Source organism: Somniosus microcephalus, unplaced genomic scaffold (genome assembly GCF_052327205.1).
Source record: "Somniosus microcephalus isolate GS21.2 unplaced genomic scaffold, FLI_Smic_1.0 unresolved_chr6, whole genome shotgun sequence".
Classification (NCBI taxonomy): Eukaryota; Metazoa; Chordata; class Chondrichthyes; order Squaliformes; family Somniosidae; genus Somniosus; species Somniosus microcephalus.
This window is the reverse complement of record NW_028225184.1, coordinates 2541802-2563931: the sequence shown is the minus strand read 5'-3', so window position 1 is coordinate 2563931 and position 22130 is coordinate 2541802. Positions and strand designations below refer to the sequence as shown.

At 41.4% G+C, this 22130-nt stretch overlaps 1 protein-coding gene across 1 annotated transcript; it reads right to left on the bottom strand.

The window, feature by feature from the left end:
* Positions 1-7702: 7702 nt before the first annotated feature.
* On the bottom strand, positions 7703-15639 carry LOC147086913 (putative G protein-coupled receptor 139). The gene is made up of 2 exons (XM_085978008.1): positions 15603-15639; positions 7703-13929 (listed from the first exon to the last, which is right to left on the bottom strand). Exons 1-2 carry the CDS (start codon positions 15637-15639, stop codon positions 13031-13033), a joined length of 936 nt encoding a protein of 311 aa, XP_085834134.1. The 3' UTR covers positions 7703-13030.
* Between the last annotated feature and the right edge of the window lie 6491 nt (positions 15640-22130).

Below are 22130 nucleotides of genomic sequence, written 5' to 3'. Positions count from 1 at the left end.
ATACACTGAAATAAAGGATTCACTGAAACAAGCGATGAATGAACATTTCACTGAATCTTCAGTGAAACAATCGATGAAAGAACAATTTATTGATTCTCTGTATCACTGAAAACAAGGATTCACTGAGACATTCGATGAATGAACAATACATTGAATCTCTGAATCACTGAAAACAAGGATTCACTGAAAGACTCGATCAATGAAAGATTAATTGAATCTCTGAATCACTGGAAACAGGGTTCACAGTAACACTTGATCAATGAACGATTCATTGAATCTCAGATACACTGAAATAAAGGATTCACTGAAACAAGTGATGAATGAACATTTCATTGAATCTTCAGTGAAACAATCGATGAAAGAACAATTTATTGATTCTCTGTATCACTGAAAACAAGGATTCACTGAGACATTCGATGAATGAACAATACATTGAATCTCTGTATCAGTGAAAACAAGAATTCACTGAAACACTCGATGAATGAAAGAATAATTGAATCTCTGCATCACTGGAAACAAGGATTCACTGAAACACTCGATCAATGAAAGATTAATTGAATCTCTGAATCACTGAAAACAAGGATTCACAGAAACACTTGATGAACGAAAGATTCATTGAATCTCTGAATCACTGAAAACAAGGCTTCACTGAAACAATCGAAGAATGCAAGGTTCATTGCATCTCTGAATCACAAAAACAGGTATTCACTGAAACACTCGATGAATGAACAATTCATTGAATCTCTGAATGACTGAAAACAATGATTCAAAGAAACACTCGATGAATGAAAGGTTCATTGAATCTCTGAATCACTGAAAACAAGGATTCACTGAAACACTCAATGAATGAAAGATTCACTGAATATCTGAATCACTGAAAACAAGTATTCACTGAAACATTCGATGAAAGAAAGATTCACTGAATATCTGAATCACTGAAAACAAGGATTCACTGGAAAGCTCGATGAATGAAGGATGCATTGAACCTGTGAAGCACTGAAAGAAAACTTCACTGAAACACTCGATGAATGAACAATGCATTGAGTCTCTGAATCACTGAAATCAAGGATTCACTGAAAGACGTGATGATTGAAAGTTTCATTGTATTGCTGAATCATTGAAAACAAGGATTCACTGAAACACTCGATGAATGAAGAATTCAATGAATCTCTGTATCACTGAAAACAAGGTTTTACTGAAATACTCTGTGAATGAAAGCTTCATTGTATTTCTGAATCACTGAAAACAAGGATTCACTGAAGCACTCAATGAATGAACGATTAATTGAATCTCTGAATCACTGAAAACAAGGATTCAATGAAACACTCGATGAATGCAAGATTCATTGAATCTCTGCATGAATTAAAACAATGATTCACTGAAACATTCGATGAAAGAACAATTTATTGATTCTCTGTATCACTGAAAACAAGGATTCACTGAGACATTCGATGAATGAACAATACATTGAATCTCTGTATCAGTGAAAACAAGAATTCACTGAAACACTCGATGAATGAAAGAATAATTGAATCTCTGCATCACTGGAAACAAGGATTCACTGAAACACTCGATCAATGAAAGATTAATTGAATCTCTGAATCACTGAAAACAAGGATTCACAGAAACACTCGATGAACGAAAGATTCCTTGAATCTCTGAATCACTGAAAACAAGGCTTCACTGAAACACTCGAAGAATGCAAGGTTCATTGCATCTCTGAATCACAAAAACAGGTATTCACTGAAACACTCGATGAATGAACAATTCATTGAATCTCTGAATGACTGAAAACAATGATTCAAAGAAACACTCGATGAATGAAAGGTTCATTGAATCTCTGAATCACTGAAAACAAGGATTCACTGAAACACTTGATGAATGAAAGATTCACTGAATATCTGAATCACTGAAAACAAGGATTCACTGAAAAGCTCGATGAATGAAGGACGCATTGAACCTGTGAAGCACTGAAAGAAAAATTCACTGAAATACTCGATGAATGAACAATGCATTGAGTCTCTGAATCACTGAAATCAAGGATTCACTGAAAGATGCGATGATTGAAAGTTTCATTGTATTGCTGAATCATTGAAAACAAGGATTCACTGAAACACTCGATGAATGAAGAATTCAATGAATCTCTGTATCACTGAAAACAAGGTTTTACTGAAACACTCTGTGAATGAAAGCTTCATTGTATTTCTGAATCACTGAAAACAAGGATTCACTGAAGCACTCAATGAATGAACGATTAATTGAATCTCTGAATCACTGAAAATAAGTACTCACTGAAACACTCGATGAATGAACAATTCATTGAATCTCTGATTCACTGAAAACAAGGATTCAATGAAACACTCGATGAATGCAAGATTCATTGAATCTCTGCATGAATTAAAACAATGATTCACTGAAACATTCGATGAAAGAACAATTTATTGATTCTCTGTATCACTGAAAACAAGGATTCACTGAGACATTCGATGAATGAACAATACATTGAATCTCTGTATCAGTGAAAACAAGAATTCACTGAAACACTCGATGAATGAAAGATTAATTGAATCTCTGAATCACTGAAAACAAGGATTCACAGAAACACTCGATGAACGAAAGATTCCTTGAATCTCTGAATCACTGAAAACAAGGCTTCACTGAAACACTCGAGGAATGCAAGGTTCATTGCATCTCTGAATCACAAAAACAGGTATTCACTGAAAGACTCGATGAATGAACAATTCATTGAATCTCTGAATGACTGAAAACAATGATTCAAAGAAACACTCGATGAATGAAAGGTTCATTGAATCTCTGAATCACTGAAAACAAGGATTCACTGAAACACTCGATGAAAGAAAGATTCACTGAATATCTGAATCACTGAAAACAAGGATTCACTGAAAAGCTCGATGAATGAAGGATGCATTAAACCTGTGAAGCACTGAAAGAAAAATTCACTGAAACACTCGATGAATGAACAATGCATTGAGTCTCTGAATCACTGAAATCAAGGATTCACTGAAAGACGCGATGATTGAAAGTTTCATTGTATTGCTGAATCATTGAAAACAAGGATTCACTGAAACACTCGATGAATGAAGAATTCAATGAATCTCTGTATCACTGAAAACAAGGTTTTACTGAAACACTCTGTGAATGAAAGCTTCATTGTATTTCTGAATCACTGAAAACAAGGATTCACTGAAGCACTCAATGAATGAACGATTAATTGAATCTCTGAATCACTGAAACCAAGTACTCACTGAAACACTCGATGAATGAACAATTCATTGAATCTCTGATTCACTGAAAACAAGGATTCAATGAAACACTCGATGAATGCAAGATTAATTGAATCTCTGAATGAATTAAAACAATGATTCACTGAAACATTCGATGAATGAAAGTTTCATTGATGTTCTGAGTCTGATAACAAGGATTCCCTGAAACACTCGATGAATGAAAGATTCATTAAATCTCTGAATCACTGCAGACCAGGTAAAGATGACAGATTTCCTTGAGTAAAATAAATTAGTGAACCAGCTTGGTTATTAACGACAACCCGATAGTTTCATGGTCACCATTACTGATACTAGCTTTTTATTCAAGATTTATTTAATTAACTGTATTTAGATTCCCCAGCTGCCGTGGTGGCATTTGAACTCCCGTCTCTCGATCATTATTCCATGCCTCTGGTTTACTCGTCCAATGATATTATGACAATGCTTCCCTATACATCAGGGAATGGAGGAGGCCATTCAGCCTCTCCAGTTTGTTACATTAGTAACAAGTGGAGGCCATTGAGCCCTTTGAGCCTCTTACACAGGAACAAGAGGAGGCCATTCAGTCCTTTGAGGCTGTTACATAGGAACAGGAGAAGGCCATTCAGCCTCTCCAGTTCGTTACACAGGAACAAGAGTAGGCCATTCAGACCTTTGAGCCTGCTACACAGGAAGAAGAGGAGGCCATTCAGCTCCTCGAGTCTGCATTAGCAACAGCAGGAGCCCATTCATCCCGTCGAGCATATTACACAGGAACAGGAAAAGGCCATTCAGTCCGTCGAGCATGTTATATTAGGAAAACTAATGGACAGGAAGCAACAAATAATGTTTATATCTTACACGGCTATCCCTTAAGTCAAGGGGCTGGAATATAAATGGAGGAAAATTATACTAAAGCTGTGTATATTTCGGTTTAGACCGCATCTGGATACTGCATTAATTCCTGGGCTCTGCACCTCAGCAGGGATATACTGGCCTCGGAGAGGGTACAGCACAGATTCACCAGAATGATACCTGGGCTGAAAGGGTTAAATTATGAGGACAGGTTGCACAGACTGGGCTTGTATTCCCTCAAAGATAGAAGATTAAGTTGCAATATAATTGAGGTGTTTGAGATGATTAAAAGATTTGATATGGTAGATAGAGAGAAACTATTTCCTCTGGTGGGGGGAGTCCAGAACAAGGGGGCATAACCTTGAAATTAGAGTTGGGTCGTTCAGGGATGATGCCAGGAAACACTTCTTCACACAAAGCGTAGTGGAAATCTGGAACTCTCTCTCACAAAATGCTGTTGAAGCTGGGGGTCAATTGAAAATTTCAGGCCTGAGATTTATCGATTTTTTCTGGGTAAGCGTATTAAGGGATACGGGAACAAGGTGGGTAGTTGGAGTTAAGGTACAGATCAGCCATGATCTAATTGAATGGTGGAGCAGGCTCGTGGGGCTGAATGGCCTCCTCCTGTTCCTATGTTCTTAAGAGCTCTTTGTCGCCTCACTCTTGTTTGCATATGTTGCTCAATGTGCACCTGTGACCTTTCAGAAATCTTATCTGTGCCATTATATGAATAGTCCATTGTTTACTGTCTGTGAGCATCAACCAACAACAACATGTTTTTATATAGAGCCTTTAATGCAGTAAAACTTCACAAGGCGATTCACAGGTGGAAACAACATGGACACTGAGCTATATTAGGAAATATTAGGGCAGGTGAACAAAGGGTTGGTCAAAGTGATAGATTTTAATGAGCGTCTTATAGGTGGAGAGAGAGTTAGTGAGGCAGAAAGGTTTAGGCAGGGAATTCCGGTGCTTAGGGCCCAGGCAACAGAAGGCATGGCCACCAATGGTGGAGCGATTATAATCAGGGATGCTCAGGAAGCCAGAATTAGAGCAGTGCAGATATCTCAGGGTGTTGTGGGGCTGAAGGAGATTACAGTGATTGGGAGGGCCGAGGCCATGGAGGGTTTTGGGAAAAAGGATAGAAAATTTTGAAATCGAGGCATTGCTTAACTGGGAACTAATGTAGGTCAGCAAGCACAGGTTTGCTGGGTATTCGGGACATGGTGCGATTAAAGACACGGGAAGCCGAGTTTTGGATGAACTCAAGTTTATGGAGTTTAAAACATGGTACACCAGCCAGGAGTGGGGGAACCCGTGGATGTGGTGTATTTGGATTTTCAGAAGGCATTCGATAAGGTGCCATGCAAGAGGTTATTAAACAAAGTTAGTGCTCATGGGATTGCGGTTAATATACTAGCATGGATTGAGGATTGGTTAACGGACAGAAAACAGAGTGTAGGAATAAACGGGTCATTTTCGGTTTGGCAGGCTGTAACTAGAGGCGTACCACAATGATCAGTGATTAGGGCTCAGCTATTCACAATCTACATCAATGATTTGGATGAGGGGACCATATCCAAGATTGCAGATGATACAAAACTGGGTGGGAACGTAAATTGTGATGAGGATGCAAGGAGGCTTCACGGGGATATGGACAAGCAAAGTGAGTGAGCACAAACATAGCAAATGGAATATAACGTGGAGAAATGTGAAGTTACCAACTTTGATGGGAAAAATAGAAGAGCAGAGCAGTTGTTAAATGGTGAGAGATTGGGAAATGTTATTGTTCAGAGGGACCTGGGTGTCCTTGTACATGAATCACTGAAAGTTAACTAGCAGGTACAGCAAGCAATTAGAGAAGTGATATTTCGGCCTTTGTTACAAGAGGATTTGAGTATAAGATTAAAGATGACTTACTGCAATTATATAGGGCCCTGGTGAGACCAAACCTGCAGTCAGAATCGGGGGAATTTATAATGGGGAACAAAGAAATGGCAGACCAACTAAGTACATATTTTGGTTCTGTCTTCACAAAGGAGGACACAAATAACCTCCCAGAGATGTTGGGGAACATAGGGTCTGATGAAAGGGTGGAACTGAAAGAAATCAGTATTTGTAGGGAAATGGTGTTAGGAAATTTGATGGGACTGAAGGCCGATAAATCCCCAGGGCCTGATAATCTACATCCCAGGGTACTTAAGGAAGTGGCCCTAGAAATAGTAGATGCATTGCTGGTCATCTTCCAGAACTCGATAGACTCTGGAACGGTACCCATGGATTGGCGGGTAGCTAATGTTACCCCACTATTCAAAAAAGGTGGTAGAGAAAAGGCGGGGAAATATAGACCGGTAAGCTTGACATCGGTAGTGGGGAAAATGCTAGAGTCCATTATAAAAGATGTAATAGCAGAGCACTTGGAAAGCAGTGACTGGATCGGACAAAGTCAACATGCATTTACAAAAGGTAAATCATGCTTGACTAATCTACTGGAATTTTTTGAGGATGTAACTGGTAAAATAGATAAGGGAGAACCAGTGGATGTGGTGTATTTGGACTTTCAGAAGGCTTTCGATAAGGTCCCGCATAAGAGATTAGCGTGCAAAATTAAGGCACATGGGATTGGGGGCAAGGTATTGACTTGGATAGAGAACTGGTTGGCAGTCAGAAAGCAAAGAGTTGGAAGAAACGGGTCATTTTCTGAGTGGCAGGCAGTGACTAGTGGGGTACCGCAAGGATCGGTCCTAGGACCCCAGCTGTTCACAATATATATTAATGATCTGGACGAGGGAATTGGATGTATTATCTCCAAATTTGCAGACGACACAAAGCTGGGGGGCAGGATATGCTGTGAGGAGGATGTCATGAAACTCCAGCACGATTTGGACAGGTTGGGTGATTGGGCAGAAACATGGCAAATGCACTATAATGTGGATAAATGTGAGGTTATCCACTTTGGAGGCAAAAACAGGAAGGCAGATTATTATTTGAATGGTAATAGATTGGGAGAAGGGGAAGTGCAAAGAGACCTGGGTGTTCTTGTACACCAGTCGCTGAAGGTAAGCATGCAGGTGCAGCAGGCAGTTAAGAAGGCAAATGGTATGTTGGCCTTTGTAGCAAGAAGGTTTGAGTACAAGAACAAGGATGTCTTGCTGCAGTTGTACAGGGCCTTGGTGAGACCACACCTTGAGTATTGTGTGCAGTTTTGGTCGCCTTACCTGAGGAAGGACGTTCTTGCCATGGAAGGAGTGCAGCGAAGATTCACCAGGCTGATACCTGGGATGGCAGGAATGACGTATGAGGAGAGATTGTGTCGATTGGGCTTATACTCACTGGAGTTTAGAAGATTGAGAGGGGATCTCATCGAAACCTATAAAATTCTGTCAGGCCTGGACAGACTAGATGCAGGAAGGATGTTTCGGATGGCCGGGGAGTCCAGAACCAGGGGTCATAGTCTAAGGATAAGGGGTAAGCCATTTAGGACTGAAATGAGGAGGAATTTCTTCACCCAGAGAGTGGTGAACCTGTGGAATTCTCTGCCACAGAGGGCGGTGGAGGCCAGTTCATTAAGTATATTCAAGAAAGAGTTGGATATATTTCTTAAGGCTAAAGGGATCAAGGGATATGGGGAGAAGGCAGGGAACGGGTACTGAATTTGGATGATCAGCCATGATCTCATTGAATGGTGGAGCAGGCTCGAAGGGCCGAATGGCCTACACCTGCCCCTATCTTCTATGTATCTATGTATTGTGTACAGTTTTGGTCTCCTTACCTATGAAGGATATTCTTGCCATAGAGGGAATGCAACAAATATTCACCAGACTGATTCCTGGGATGGAGGATTATCCTATGAGGAGAGATTTAGTAGACTAGGACTATATTAATTAAAGTTTAGAAGAATGAGATGTGATTTCATTGAAACACACATTATTCTTACAGGGCTTGACAGGTGGTTCCACAGGCTACGGTGACCAGGGGTCACAGTATTAGAATAAGGGGTCGACCATTTAGGGCTGAAATGAGGAGAACTTTCTTCACTCAGAGGGTGGTGAATTTTTGGAATTAGGGCTGTGGAGGCTTAGTCGTTGAGTATATTCAGCATAGAGATTGATAGATGTTTGGATATTAAGGGAATCAAGTGATATGGGATAGTGCAGGAAAATGGAGATGAGGCAGAAGTTCAGCCATGATCTGATTGAATGGCGGAGCAGAGTCGAAGGGCCAAATGGCCGACTCCTGCTCCTATTTCTTATGTTCTTATGAGTGCATTGGAATAGTCAGGTCTAGAGGTAACAAGGGCATGGATAAGCTTTTAGCAGTAGATGAGCTGAAGCAGGGGCAGAATTAGGCGATGTTACAAAGGTGGAAATATACAGTTTTAATGATGGAGTCATAGAGTCATCGAGTCACAATGGCACAGATGGAGGCCATTCAGCACATTGCGTTCTTGCCGGCTCTCTGTAGAGCAATCCATTGAGTCCCATTCCACCGCTCTATCCCCGTAGACTTGCAAGTTTATTTCGCTGAATTGACTATCCAGTTGCTCCTTGAAAACAATGAGTGTCTCCACTTCCAACACTTCTGTCGGCAGCGAGTTCCAGGTCCTCTAAATCGCTGCATAAAGCGATTTTTCCTCACATCCCCAAAACCTTAAATCTGTGTCTGCCAGTCCTTGTACTATCAGCTAGTGGGAACAGCCTTTCACCGACTAGCCTATCCAAACCCGGCATAATCTTGTACACTTCTATCAAAACAACCCTCAACCTCCTTTGTTCTCATGAAAACAATTCAACTTTTCCATCATATCCTTGCTGCAAAGCGCCCCCATCCCCGGAACCATTCTGTTAAATCTCCACTATACCCTCCCAATGACGTTCACATCCTTCCTAAGGTGTGCTGACCAGAACTGGATGCAATACTCCAGTTGTGGCCTAACCAGAGCTTTATAAAATTCAGCATAACTTCTCTACTTTTATACTCAATGACTCTATTTATGAAGCCCAAGATCCCATATGCTTTGCTAACCACTCTCTCAAAATGCCCTGCCACCTTCAGGGACATATGCTCTTTAACTCCCAGGTCCATCTGTCCCTGTACTCTCTTTAAAAGTGTGCCATTAAAAGTATATTGCTTCTCCCTATTTCCTTCTGCCAAAATGCATCACTTCAAAGTTCTCTTTATTAAATTCCATCTGCCACTTTTCTGCCCATTCTGCTAGCCTTTCGATGCCCTGCTGCAGTCGATTGGTTTCAGCATCACTGTTTGCCATGTCCCCAAGATTGGTGTCATCGGCAAATTTAGAGATTCACTCGCTATTCCAATATCCAGGTCATTTATATATATCAAGAAGAAAGCAGTGGCCCCAGAACTGACCGTTGGGGAACACCACTGTCTGCCATTCCCCAGTCTGAAAAACAGCCACATACCAAACACTCTGTTTTCCAGCCTTAAGCAAATTCCTTATCCAAGCTGCCACTGAACCATCTATTCCATGAGCACCAAACTTGTTAATCATCGTAGAATAATAGAATTTTCCAGCATGGAATGAGACCATTTCATCCCATCATGTCCACGCCGGCCAACAAAGACCTGTCCAGCCTAATCCCACTTCCCAGCTCTGGGTCCATAGCCCTGCAGGTTAGGGCATTCCAAGTGCACATCCAAGTACTTTTTAAATGTGGTTAAGGTTCCTGCCTCTACAACCCTTTCAGGCAGTGAGTTCGATTCCCTCACAACCCTTTGGGTGAAGAAATTTCCCCTCAAATCGCCTCTAAACCTTCCACCAATTACTTTAAATTTGAGCCCCCTGGTTTTTGACCTCACTACTAAGGGAAATACGTCCTTTCTATCCACTTTATCTAGGCCACTCATAATTTTAAACACCTCAATATGTTCTCCCCTCAGCCTCCTCTGTTCCAAGGAAAACAAACCCAGCCTATCAAGTCTTTCCTCATAGCTAAGATTATCTGCTCCTGGCAACATCCTTGTAAATCTCCTTTGTACCCTCTCTAGTGCAATCACATCTTTCCTGTAATGTGGTGAACAGAACTGCACGCAGTACTCTAGCTGATGCCTGATTAATGTTTCATACAGTTGAAGCATAACCCCCCCTGCTCTTGTATTCTATGCCACGGCTAATAAAGTCATGCATTCCATATGCCTTCTTAACCACCTTATCTACCTGGCCTGCTACCTTCAGGGATCTGTGGACATGCACTCCAAGGTCCCTTTGTTCCTCTACACTACTCAGTGTCCTACCATTTAATGTGTGTTCCCTTTCCCTGATAGACCTCCCAAAATGCATTACCTCACACTTCTCCGGATTGAATTCCATTTGCCACAGTCCTGCCCACGTGACCAATTTATTGATATCTTCCTGCAGTCTACAGCTTCCTTCTTCAGTCTCAACCGCACAGCCGATTTTATTATCAACAGCAAACTTCTTAATCATACCCCATATATTCAAATCTAGATCATTGATTTATACCACAAAAGGCAAGGAACCTACTACTGAGCCCTGCAGAGCCCCACTGGAAACAGCTTTCCAGTCACAAAAATAACCATCAATCATTACCCTTTGCTTCCTGCCTCTGAGCCAGTTTTGAAACCAACATGATACTTTGCACAGGATCCCATGGGCTTTCAACTTCGTGATCAGTCTGCAATGTGGAAATCATCAAAAGCCTTACTAATGTCCATATACACTATATCAAATGCACTACCCTCCTTGTTACCTCCTCAAAAAATGTAATCAAGTTTGTCAGATATGACCTTCCCTTAAGAAATCCGTGCTGAATATCCTTGATTAATCCGTGTCTTTCTAAATGAAGATTTATCCTGTCCTTCAGAATTCCTTCCTATAATTTTCCCACCACCGGGGTTAGGCTGACTGGCCTGTAATTACTCGGTCTATCATTTTCTCACTTTTTAAACAAGGGTACCACATTAGCAGTCCTCCAGTCCTCCGGCACCACTCCTGAAGCCGGAGAGGATTGAAAAATGATGGTCAGGGCCTTTGCTATTTCCTCTTTTGTTTCGCTTAACAGCCTGGGATACATTTCATCCGGGCCTGGGGATGTATCCACTTTTAAAGCTGCTAAACCTTTAATACTTCCTCTCTCACTATGTTTATTTCATCTAATATTTCTCACTCCACCGCCCCCCCCAATAGCAATGCCTGCTTCACCCCTCTCCTTTGTGAAGGCAGACGCAAAGTATTTATTAAGAACCCGACCGACGTCTCCCACCTCCACTCACACATTACCCTCATCAACTCTAATAGGCCCTACACTTTCTTTAGTTATCCTCTTAATCTTAACATATTCATAAAACATCTTTGGGTTTTCCTTTATTTTACTTGCCATCAATTTTACATGCTCTCTCTTTGCTTTCCTAATATCCTTTTTAATTGATGCCCTGCACTTTCTGTACTCCTCTAAAGATTCTGGAGTATTTAGCCCTCGGTATCTATCATACGCCTCCCTTTTTTTCTTTCTCCTACACTTTATGTCTCTAGACATCAGGGGGCTCTAGATTTGTTAGTGCCACCATTATTCTTTAAGGGCACATATATGGTGTGAACCCTCCGGATCTCCTCCTTGAATGCCTTCCACTGCTCTGACACTGATTTACCTTCGAGTAGCTGCTTCCAGACTACTATGGTTAAATCCCCTCTGAGCCTAGACGAATTTGCTTTTCCCCAATTTAGAATTTTTATTCCTGGTCTATTCTTGTCCTTTTCTACAACTGCCTTAAATCTAACAGAATTATGGTCACTAGCACCAAAATGCTCCCCCATTGATACCTGTCCAGCTTCATTCCCTAAAACGAAGTCCAGAACCGCGTCCTCCCTTGTTGGGCTTGCTACATACTGGCTAAAAACGTTCTTCTGGATGCATATTAGGAACTTCGCACCTTCTATACCATTCACAATAATTTTATCCCAGTTATTATTGGGGTAGTTGAAATCCCCTATTATTGCCCTATATTTTTTCTACTTCTCAGAAATTTTCCACATATTAATTCTTTTATCTCCCTCTCACTGTTAAGGGGGTCTGTAGTACACTCTCAGCAGTGTGATCGCCCCTTTTTTGTTCTTCAATTCGACCCAAATGGCCTCGTTTGATGATGCCTCCAACATAACATCCCTCCTCATGGATGTAATAGTTTATTTAATCAATATAATCTGAAAATGTTGAGCTGACATTCCTGCCCCTCTTTCAGCCGCGTCTCTGTAATAGCTATAATATCATAGTCCCAAATATCTACATGTGCCCTCAGCTCATCTGCCTTGTTCGCTATACTCCTTGCATTGATGTATATACCATTATTATTATTATTACAGGCAAACCTCCTTGTTGACTACTACCTAGCCCTTGATTCCTCTGTCCTTCCAATTAATTTTCTACGTTTTTGTTTTCCAATTCCAGTTTTTCTTCCCTCCCTATTGACTCTATACTTAGGTTCCCACCCCCCTGCCAAGCTTGTTTAAACCCTCTCCAACAGATCTAACAAAGCCTCCCGCGAGAATATTGGTCCTGTTCCCGGTGAGGTTCAAACAATCTGGCTTGTAAAGGTCCCACCTCCCCCAGAAACGGTTCTAGTTCCCCAGGAATCTAAAGCCCTCCGTCCTACACCATCTCTCCAGCCACGCATTCATCTGCTCGATCTTCCTATTCCTGAACTCACTAGCACGTGACACTGGTAGTATTCCAGAGATTATTACCTTTGAGGTCCTGCTTTTTAACCTCTTTCCTAGCTCCCTAAACTCTAACTCCAGGACGGGCTTCAATTCCACACTCTACTTATCACAGACCCCGTGGAGAAAGCAGTCAAGTCCCAATGTGGCTGTATCACAGAACCCAGGTGAGAGCAGACTGGCCCAGATGTTGGAAAGCCTCCAGTTTTTTTCATCATTTCATGTATTTTACGATTAGAGTAAATGGATATTTCACCATATTCTTCAACTCCTCTCTGAACTTAGACTGAGTCACGGCATAAATACAGGTGTTTGTGCAGCAACTCAGCAGTTGGAGCATGAATCCAATTTCTATAACAAAAAAAGACGGATAAACAGAGCTGAGCCCCAACCACCACATTCGTATAACTATTAAACAAACTGTAAATATTAACCATAACAGGATGAAATTCCCCGAGATAACAAAGAGTAAAATGATGGATTTCCTGCGGCTCTCCATCTCTGGGTCTCTGGGACTCTCCCCACTGCTATGATCCCGGAGTCTCCTGCGGGCTCTGCTGGCCACTAAAATGTATCTGACAGTTAAAGCATTGAGCAGCAGAATCAGAACAAATGGGACACACGGGGTTAGAATATAATGAAGGACTTCGATTGCTCCCCATATCTGTGAAAGTGTAACTCTATTCTCTCTACCACAAAACGCGGGGAAATTGACAAGAGCATACACATCCATCTGTATAAAATACCAGGTGATGTCCTTTAAACCGCTCAGCACAGTCACTGTTCCCAGAACCACAGCCGCAGTTTTCTCGGTGCAATATTTAGTTTTCAGCTTCTGACAACAAATGGCCACAAATCGATCAAAGGTGAAAGTGACGGTGAACCAGACAGAACAGTCTGTGGCTGCGAACAGCAGGACAGCGTGGATATTACAGATGCGGATGGACTCCAGGAAAAGGAACTGTTCCCAATAAACAATTGGAATGTGTCTCAGTATCAGGTCCAATATAATGACCAGTAGATCCGCCGTTGCCATGGCCACCAGGTAGCGAGTGACACATTTGGAGAGACCGCACGCTCCCCTGGACAGGATCACAATCGTCACTAAGTTAACTGTGAGGAAGGGAAAAAACAGGCAAATTATACATCTGGCTGTGAGAAAAGCAGCAGTTTGACGGAATTCTGTGTGAAATCTGCAAATCATTAGCGAAATTCAATGAAATAATCTAATTATATCACCTCTAATACATTGCAGAATCAATAAGTGAAATGCGAATAAATACAACATGAAAGTAACAGATATTTAATCAATGAGAGATGAACTGAAAGATCTACCTTTAGCACAGCAGACAAAAGCACCACTCGAGGTACCAGGGACACAAAGGACCAGAACCTCTCAGGATTTCGCTTCTGTGCCCCTGTGTTTGGGAGTGGGAAATCCAGCTTGGATTCCTGCTCCTGGTTAGAATATTCATTATATTCAGAAATGAAAATGAATGCAACGGCAAAATACAGAAACTACAAGCTTAACATGCAATAGTAGCAGGCAATTGTATTCCAAATGCTCTAATGTACCATGTAAATACTAAGGTAATATCCAAGTGCACTGCAGTTATAAAGATAACTGGTGCATAAGAAGTGTTTGGAAGATTGTGCTTTCTGCATTCTTGCTGAAACACTTAAATTGTAGCCCATCTAAGGGAAGATTTTCCAAATAATATTACAAATAACATCAGGAAGTAGGGTCCCTGAATTAAAATAATTAGTTATCTTTGACCAGGTAATGTCCCACTAAATGCGTTCATTATCATCGAAATCAGGTGACTTATCCAACAGGCAAAGTGCCGCCGAATACTTTTGTAAAGTGTCTAAAAGCAAATGGAAGATTATCCTTGTAACTTTTCAGCAGTTGGTTTCCAACTTGTGCATAGAATATTAGATGGGAAAATATTAATGAATTTTCTTATCCTCAGTACTTCAGTTGCAATCAGCTGGGAAAGTTTATCCAGAAGTAGAGCAGGAGGCAATAGAGAATCACTCTTGGTTTCACTGAGTGATCTACTGTAGTGTGCCTGACGGGCATGGGATCCCATTATAAATTCAAAACAAAGATGGGAAATAAAAGTATTGAAATCTGACTGAATGAACTTTTTGTGAGAATGTAAATTATCCTGTAATCATTTTCTAACCGGCAGAAGCAATGACATTTATGTAGACCTGGAGATGGTGGAAAAAGAGACACTGACTTGAACTGAATGATTAGCGGCTATTTCAGAAATTGAAGGATGTGTTTGTAATCTCCCAGAATTATTGCTGTGACTCTGTGTCAGGAACCACAACGCTCAGAAGGTGAAAAGTCTGCTAATCCATTAAAACATTCGTCTGATCGGTTACAAATGTTCAGTGTGGAGAGCAGCATGAAATTCGTTAAAGTATCTCGTCCAATATATTTTCTTGAGTTAATGTAGAACACTAACATTTTGTTAACACCGTATCTCGTTCAGAATCATTAGCCAAAAGCAGCAGGGAAAGGATGGGGAATGAAAATGAGACAAAGGCAGTTAAACAAGATTTACAGAACTAATAGCTGGAAACAGAGACATACCAGCAGCTGCAACAGTAACGAGGAGGTTCCAGTAATTTTAAACAACAAACCATGCATAACAAAGTTGCATCAACTTGAAAAATAGATTATATTAATAACTCAATATCCCACCATAAAGAGCAAGAAAAATATTACAGATTAACATAGTTTATAGAATTACTAACTGGTCATAGATACTTACTAGGAACTCCAATGAGAGCGAGGCTGGGATAATACATCTTTTGTATATCCTGAAATATAAGTCTTATCCGTATAGCTTCAAAAACATTTTCAAAATAGATAATCGATACCATGCCTTCCCTTCTGTGAGTGGCTGCTGGTATTTCTGCTGGAGGCAACACGCTGAATGTGTGATGTGGCACAGTGAAGGGAGCTCCTTAAATAAAGCAGAGAGAAATCCCCGAGCGACATCATTGTAACTGAGAATAATTAGTCAGTGAACAAACAGGCACATTAAACCATTGTCACCACAACACTTTAGTGAAAAACAATCTAGCTCACCTTAATGTACACAGCTTTAAATTAAAACTGAACAAATGTGCAATATTTCACCAGGCCGTAAAATACCGAGGACAGAACAGGCAGAACGGAGTTTGTCTTCCTGCATTGAATTAAAAGTCAGAGCAAATGACGAGAAAGTGAAAGATAAATGGAAGGAATAAAAGAAGAACAAAATGGATTGACTTCACGTTGTTGAGAGGAGAAGTGAAGATGGATATTAGTGATGGAAGGTGCCATCGACAGTGCTATCAAGCTGCACTTACTGACCAATAACCTGCTCACTGATGCCCAGTTTGGGTTCCGCCAAGATCACTTGGCTCCTGACCTCATTACAGCCTTGGTCCAAACATGGACACAGGAGCTGAATTCCAGATGTGAGGTGAGAGGGACTGCCCTTGACATCAAGGCAGCATTTGACCGAGCGTGGCATCAAGGAGCCCCAGTAAAACTGAAGTCAATGGGAATCAGGGGGAAATTCTCCACTGGCTGGAGCCAGATCTAGCACTAAGGAAGATGGTTATGGTGGTTGAAGGCCAATCATCACAGCCCCAGGACATCGCTGCAGGATTTCCTCAGGACAGTGTCCTAGGCCCAACCATCTTCAGCTGCTTCATCAATGACTTTCCCGCCAAAATAAGGTCAAAAATGGTGATGTTCCATGATGACTGCACAGTGTTCAGTGCCATTCACAACTACTCAGATAATGAAACAGACCATGTCCGCATGCAACAACACCTGGACAGCGTTGAAGCTTGGGCTGATAATTGGCAGGTAATATTTGCACCACAGGTGTGCCAGGCAATGACTATCTCCAACAAGCGAGAGTCTAACCACCACCCCTTGACATTCAAGGGGAGTACCATCGCTGAATTCCCCACCATCAACATCATGGGGGTCAAAATTGATGAGAAAATAACTGGGCCAGCCGCATAAATACTATGGGTACAAAAGCATTTCAGAGGCTAGGTATTCTGTGGCGAGTGTCCCACCTCCTGAATCCCCAAAGCCTTTCCACCATCTACAAGGCACAAGTCAGGAGTGTGATGGATTACGCTCCAATTGCCTGGATGAGTGCAGCTCCAACAACACTCAAGAAGTTGGACACCATCCAGGACAAAACAGCCCGCTTGATTGGCACCCTACCCACCACATTAAACATTCACTCGCTCCACAACCGGTGTACCGTGGCTGCAGTGTGTACTACTACAAGATGCACTGCAGCAACTCGCCAAGGCTTCTTCGGCAGCACCTCCCAAACCCGCAACCTCTTCCACCTAGAATAACAAGGGCAGCAGGCGTGTGGGAACACTACCACCTCCAAACTTCCCTCCAAGTCACACACCATCCTGATTTAGAATTATCTCACCTATCCTTCATCTTTGCTTGGTCAAAATCCTGTTACTCCCTCCCTAACAGCACTGTGTGAGCATCTTCCAAAGATTGACTGCAGCGGTTCAAGAAGGCGGCTCACCACCACCTTCTCAAGGGCAATTAGGGATGGGCAATAAATTAAGAAAAAAACATGATGTCTTATCTGTCCAAATATACCTTTGGGGTAGGATATTTGGGATGCATAGAAAGATGTCTTTGTACCAGAGTGCTGAACAGCTTAATGGCGCTAGATCTCAGAAGCTACTCTTTGTGATCTTTGTATGGTTACAAGTTGTAAGACGTTAGAATTCACCCAGGTCTTTTAAGAACATAAGAACATAAGGACATAAGAAATAGGAGCAGGAGTAGGTCATTTGGCCCTTTGAGCCTGCTCCGCCATTCAGTTAGTTAATGGCTGACCTTCTGCCTCAATTGCATTCACCGGCCTTATCGCCATATCCCTTGATGCCCTTACTAGTCAGAAATCTATCGGCTTCTGTTTTGAATATATCCAATGACTGAGCCTCCACTGCTCTCTCAGGTAGAGAATTCCAAAGATTCTCCACCTCTGTGTGATGAAATTTCTTCTCATCTCAGTCCTGAATGCCCAACCCTTTATCCTGAGGCTGTGCTCCCAGGTTCTAGACACCCGAGCCAAGGAAAACATTCTCCCAGCATCCACCCTATCAAGCCCTGTAATAATTTTGTATGCTTCAATGAGATCTCCTCTCATTTTTCTGAATTCAAGAGAACACAGGCCTAGTTTACTCAATCTCTTCTCATACGACAGTCCCGCTGCTCTCCCAGGAATCAATCTCGTGAACCTTCGTTGCATTCCCTCTATGGCAATTATATCCTTCCTTTGGTAAAGAGAACACAATTGTACACAGTACCCCAGGTGTGGTCTCAGCAAGGCCCTATATAATTGGTGTAAGACTTCTTTACACCTGTACTCAAATCCTCTTGTAATGAAGGCTATCATACCATTTGACTTCCTAATGGCTTGCTGCACCTTCACATTCACTTTCAGAGATTCATTTACAAGGACACCCAGGTCGCTTTGATCATCTGCATTCCCCAATCTTTCAACATATAGGAAATACTCTGCCTTTCTGTTTGTTCTACTGAAGTGGATAACTTCACATTTATCCACATTATAAGCCATCTGCCATGTTCTCGCCCGCTCACTGAGTCTGTCGCGATCCCCTTGAAGCCTTTTCACATACATATTGCAACTGACACTGCCACCTAGCTTTGTGTCATCAGCAAATTTGGAAATTTACTCCCCTCATCCAAATCATTGGTATAGATTGTGAATAGCTGGGGCCAAAGCACCGATCCTTGCGTGCCCCACGAGTCAAAGCCTGCCATCCTGAAAAAGACCCGTTTATCCCGACACTTTGTTTTCTGTCTGTTAACCAATTCTCAATCCATGCTAGTATATTACCCCCAATTCCATGTGCCCTAATTTTGTTCACCAACATCTTATGTGGGACCTTATCGAAGGGCTTCTGAAAATCTAAATACACCACATCTAATGATTCCCCTTTGTCTACTCCACTAGTTACATCCTCAAAGATCTCCAATAGGTTTTTCAAACAGGACTTCCCTTTCTTAAATCCATGTTGACTCTGCCCAATCTTACTATTAGTTTCTAAGTGCCCAGTTATTGCATTCTTTATAATAGATTCCAGCATTTTCCCAACTACTGATGTGAGGCTAACAGATCTGTAGTTCACCGTTTCCTCTCTCACTCCCTTCTTAAATAGTGGGGTTACATTTGCTATCCTCCAATCTGCAGGTACCATTCCAGAATCTATAGAATTCTGGAAGTTGACAACCAATGCGTTCAATATCCCAATGGCCACCTCTTTCAAAACCCTAGGATAAACGTCATCCGGTCCTTGAGATTTATCGACATTTAGTCCCATTAATTTTGCTAGTAATGTTTTTTTAATAATAATAATTTCTTTAAGTTCCTCATTCTCGCCAGACCCTTTATTTTCTCCTTATTTCTGGGAGCTTTTTTGGGTCTTCCTCCATGAAGACAGAAACAATGTATTTATTTAATTTCACTGCCATTTCCTCATTCCCCATTATAAATTCTCCCATCTCTGACTGTAAAGGGCCTACATTTACCTTCGCCAGTCTTTACCTTTTAACATACCTATAGAAGTTTTTACAATCCGTTTTTATATTTTTCGCTATTTTTGCTGTTATTCCATTTTCCCTTACTTTATCAATTTCTTGGTCTCCCTTTGCTGATTTCTAAAAAGATCCCAATCCTCAGGCTGACCGCTTTTTCTGCCAACTTGATAAGCTTCCTCCTTTGACTTAATACAAGCTTTAATTTCTTTTGTTAGCCATGGTTGGATCACTTTTCCTTTCGGGTTCTTATGCCCTAGAGGTATATATGTTTGCAACAAATTATGCATTATTTCCTTGAATGTTAGCCATTGTATGTCCACCTTCATACATTTTAGTGTAGTCTACCAATCTACCATGGCCAAATTGTCTCTCATACCCTTGTAGATACCTCTGTTTAGATTGAAGACCTTAGTTTCAGATTGGACTACATCACTGTCAAAATAGTATAAAATTCAATCATATTATGGTCATTGTCGCTAAATGACCCTTTACCACAAGATTATTGATTAGCCCTTTCTCACTACACAGTACCAGATCCAGAATAGCCTGTTCCCTGGTTGGTTCCTCCACATACTGATCCAGGAAACCATCTCACATGCATTCCAAGAATTCATCCTCCACACCATTAGTGGTAATCTGATTTGCCCAGTCAATATTTAGATTAAATTCCCCCATGATTACTGCATTGCCCTTGTTAAATGGACTTCTAATCTATTTATTGATACTGTGCCCTACATTACCACTACTGTTTGGTGGCATATACACAACTCCCACCAACGTTTGCTGTTTCTTAGCTCCACCCAAACTGATTCCAGTTCTACAGCACCATCTGCCAGGCCAAGATCTTTTATCTCTACCGTACCGATCTCATCCCTTATTAACAGCGCTACACCACCTCCTTTTCCTTCTTGTCTGGCCTTCCTAAATGTTGATTACCCTGGAACATTCAGTTCCCAGCTTTGGTTGCCCTGCTTGAATCGCATGTTAACATGGCAGATTTGGGTCAACAGATATAAACCAATCACCAATTGAATAATGATCAAAACGTGGGAAATAATCCTTATCGAAGGATGAACCTCGATATTCATACCGATATCCCACCAGGACGAATCTTCCCGACCTTAAGGATTGCTTTACGTAGTTCATGGTTTTCCTGTACCAAGGTATAAAAGTACTTTTGGGACTGACTAACACTTCTCATTAACTCCAGCAAATGTTCCGGCAGAGGTGGAATGTCATATCCGAACTGAGTCATGTACCTGTTGTAGTTGATCCCTTACCTCTGCTTTTACATCAACATCTGCTTACCTATGCAAATAAATACTTAACAAAACCCCAAGTCTCACAGGTTGAATTGCGGTAAAGCAAAAAGTTCCTGCCACAATAGGACAAGTCAAGACTGTACTGGTACTCCCGGTGCATTGCAGTAACACAATATTCACCCTTCCCGCGATAAGCAGATTGTACGGGGAAATGCTGTCCCGCCATCAATTTCAAGGTGCCGCTCCATGCTATGCCATGCCAATCAAACCCGCACACAGTGGCTGCATGTTCCACCACATCATAGTTAGTAATAAGTTTGAAAGGCAGAAGAAACAGAGGCTAAAAAAATAGACAACAAAGGGGTTTGGCAGTGTTTAATAATACATTCTTCAATGCAAGGAGTCTAGTGAATAAGGCAGATGAGCTGAGGGCACAGATAGACAAGTGGAAGTATGACATTATAGCTGGTAATGAAACATGACATAAAGAAGGGCAGGAATGGCATCTCAAAATCCATAATTACTTGGATCTCAGACGAAATAGAGAAGTGCATAAAAAGGGTGTCACAATATTGGTTAAAGTATCAATTACAGCTGTGAGTAGGAATGATATGTTAGACGGATCAACAAATGACACCATATAGGTTGAACTGAGGAACATTAAAAGGGGCAATTACACTGCTGGAAGTGTACTATAGACCCCACATAGTCAGAGGGAGATAGAAGAGCAAATATGTAGGCAAATTCTGAGAAGTGCAAAAACAAGAGGGCAGTAATAGGACAGGGATTAAAGTACCCAAACATTAACAGTGATAGAATCAGTGTAAAATGTATAGAGGGCGCAAAATTCTTAAAACACATTCAGGGGATGCTTTTTTAGCCAGAACGTAACAAGCCCAACAAGAGAGGGGGCGGTTCCAGATTTAGTCATAGGGATTGAAGCTGGGCAGGTAGAAGGGGTAGCAGTGGGAGAGCATCTTTGTGGTAGTAATCATAATTCAATTAGTTTTAGTTTAGTTATGGAAATCGATAGACCAGGAGTAAAATCTCTCACTTGGGGAAAGGCCAATTTAAAAATGTTACTGAGATGTGATTTAGCAAAAGTAGACTGGAAACAGCTACTTGAAGGTAAATCATTTTCAAAGCAGTGGGAGGCATTCCAGGAGACAGTGATGGCCCCGACCAATTTTGTTCCCCCAGAGAAAAAGTGCGGGACTCTCAAATCTAGCGCCCCCTTGCTGTCTACTCTCAGAGGGTAGACTAAAGCAAAAAAGGAAAGCTTATGTCAGATGCCGGGAGCTAAATGATGCAGAAAGCTTAGAGTACAGAAAGTGCAGGGGTGAAATTAAAAAGGAAATTAGGAAAGCAAAGAGAGGGCATGAAAATATTGGCAAGTAAATTTCAGGAAAACCCGAAGATATTTTATA

Excerpts from the sequence above, each read along its gene's own strand:
- LOC147086913 (XM_085978008.1), bottom strand. The coding sequence starts at position 15,639 with ATGTATTATCCCAGCCTCGCTCTCATTGGAGTTCCTA. Across the intron at positions 13,930-15,602 it reads CGCTCTCATTGGAGTTCCTA|TTAACTTAGTGACGATTGTG; the intron begins GTAAGTATCTAT and ends CCTTCCTCACAG.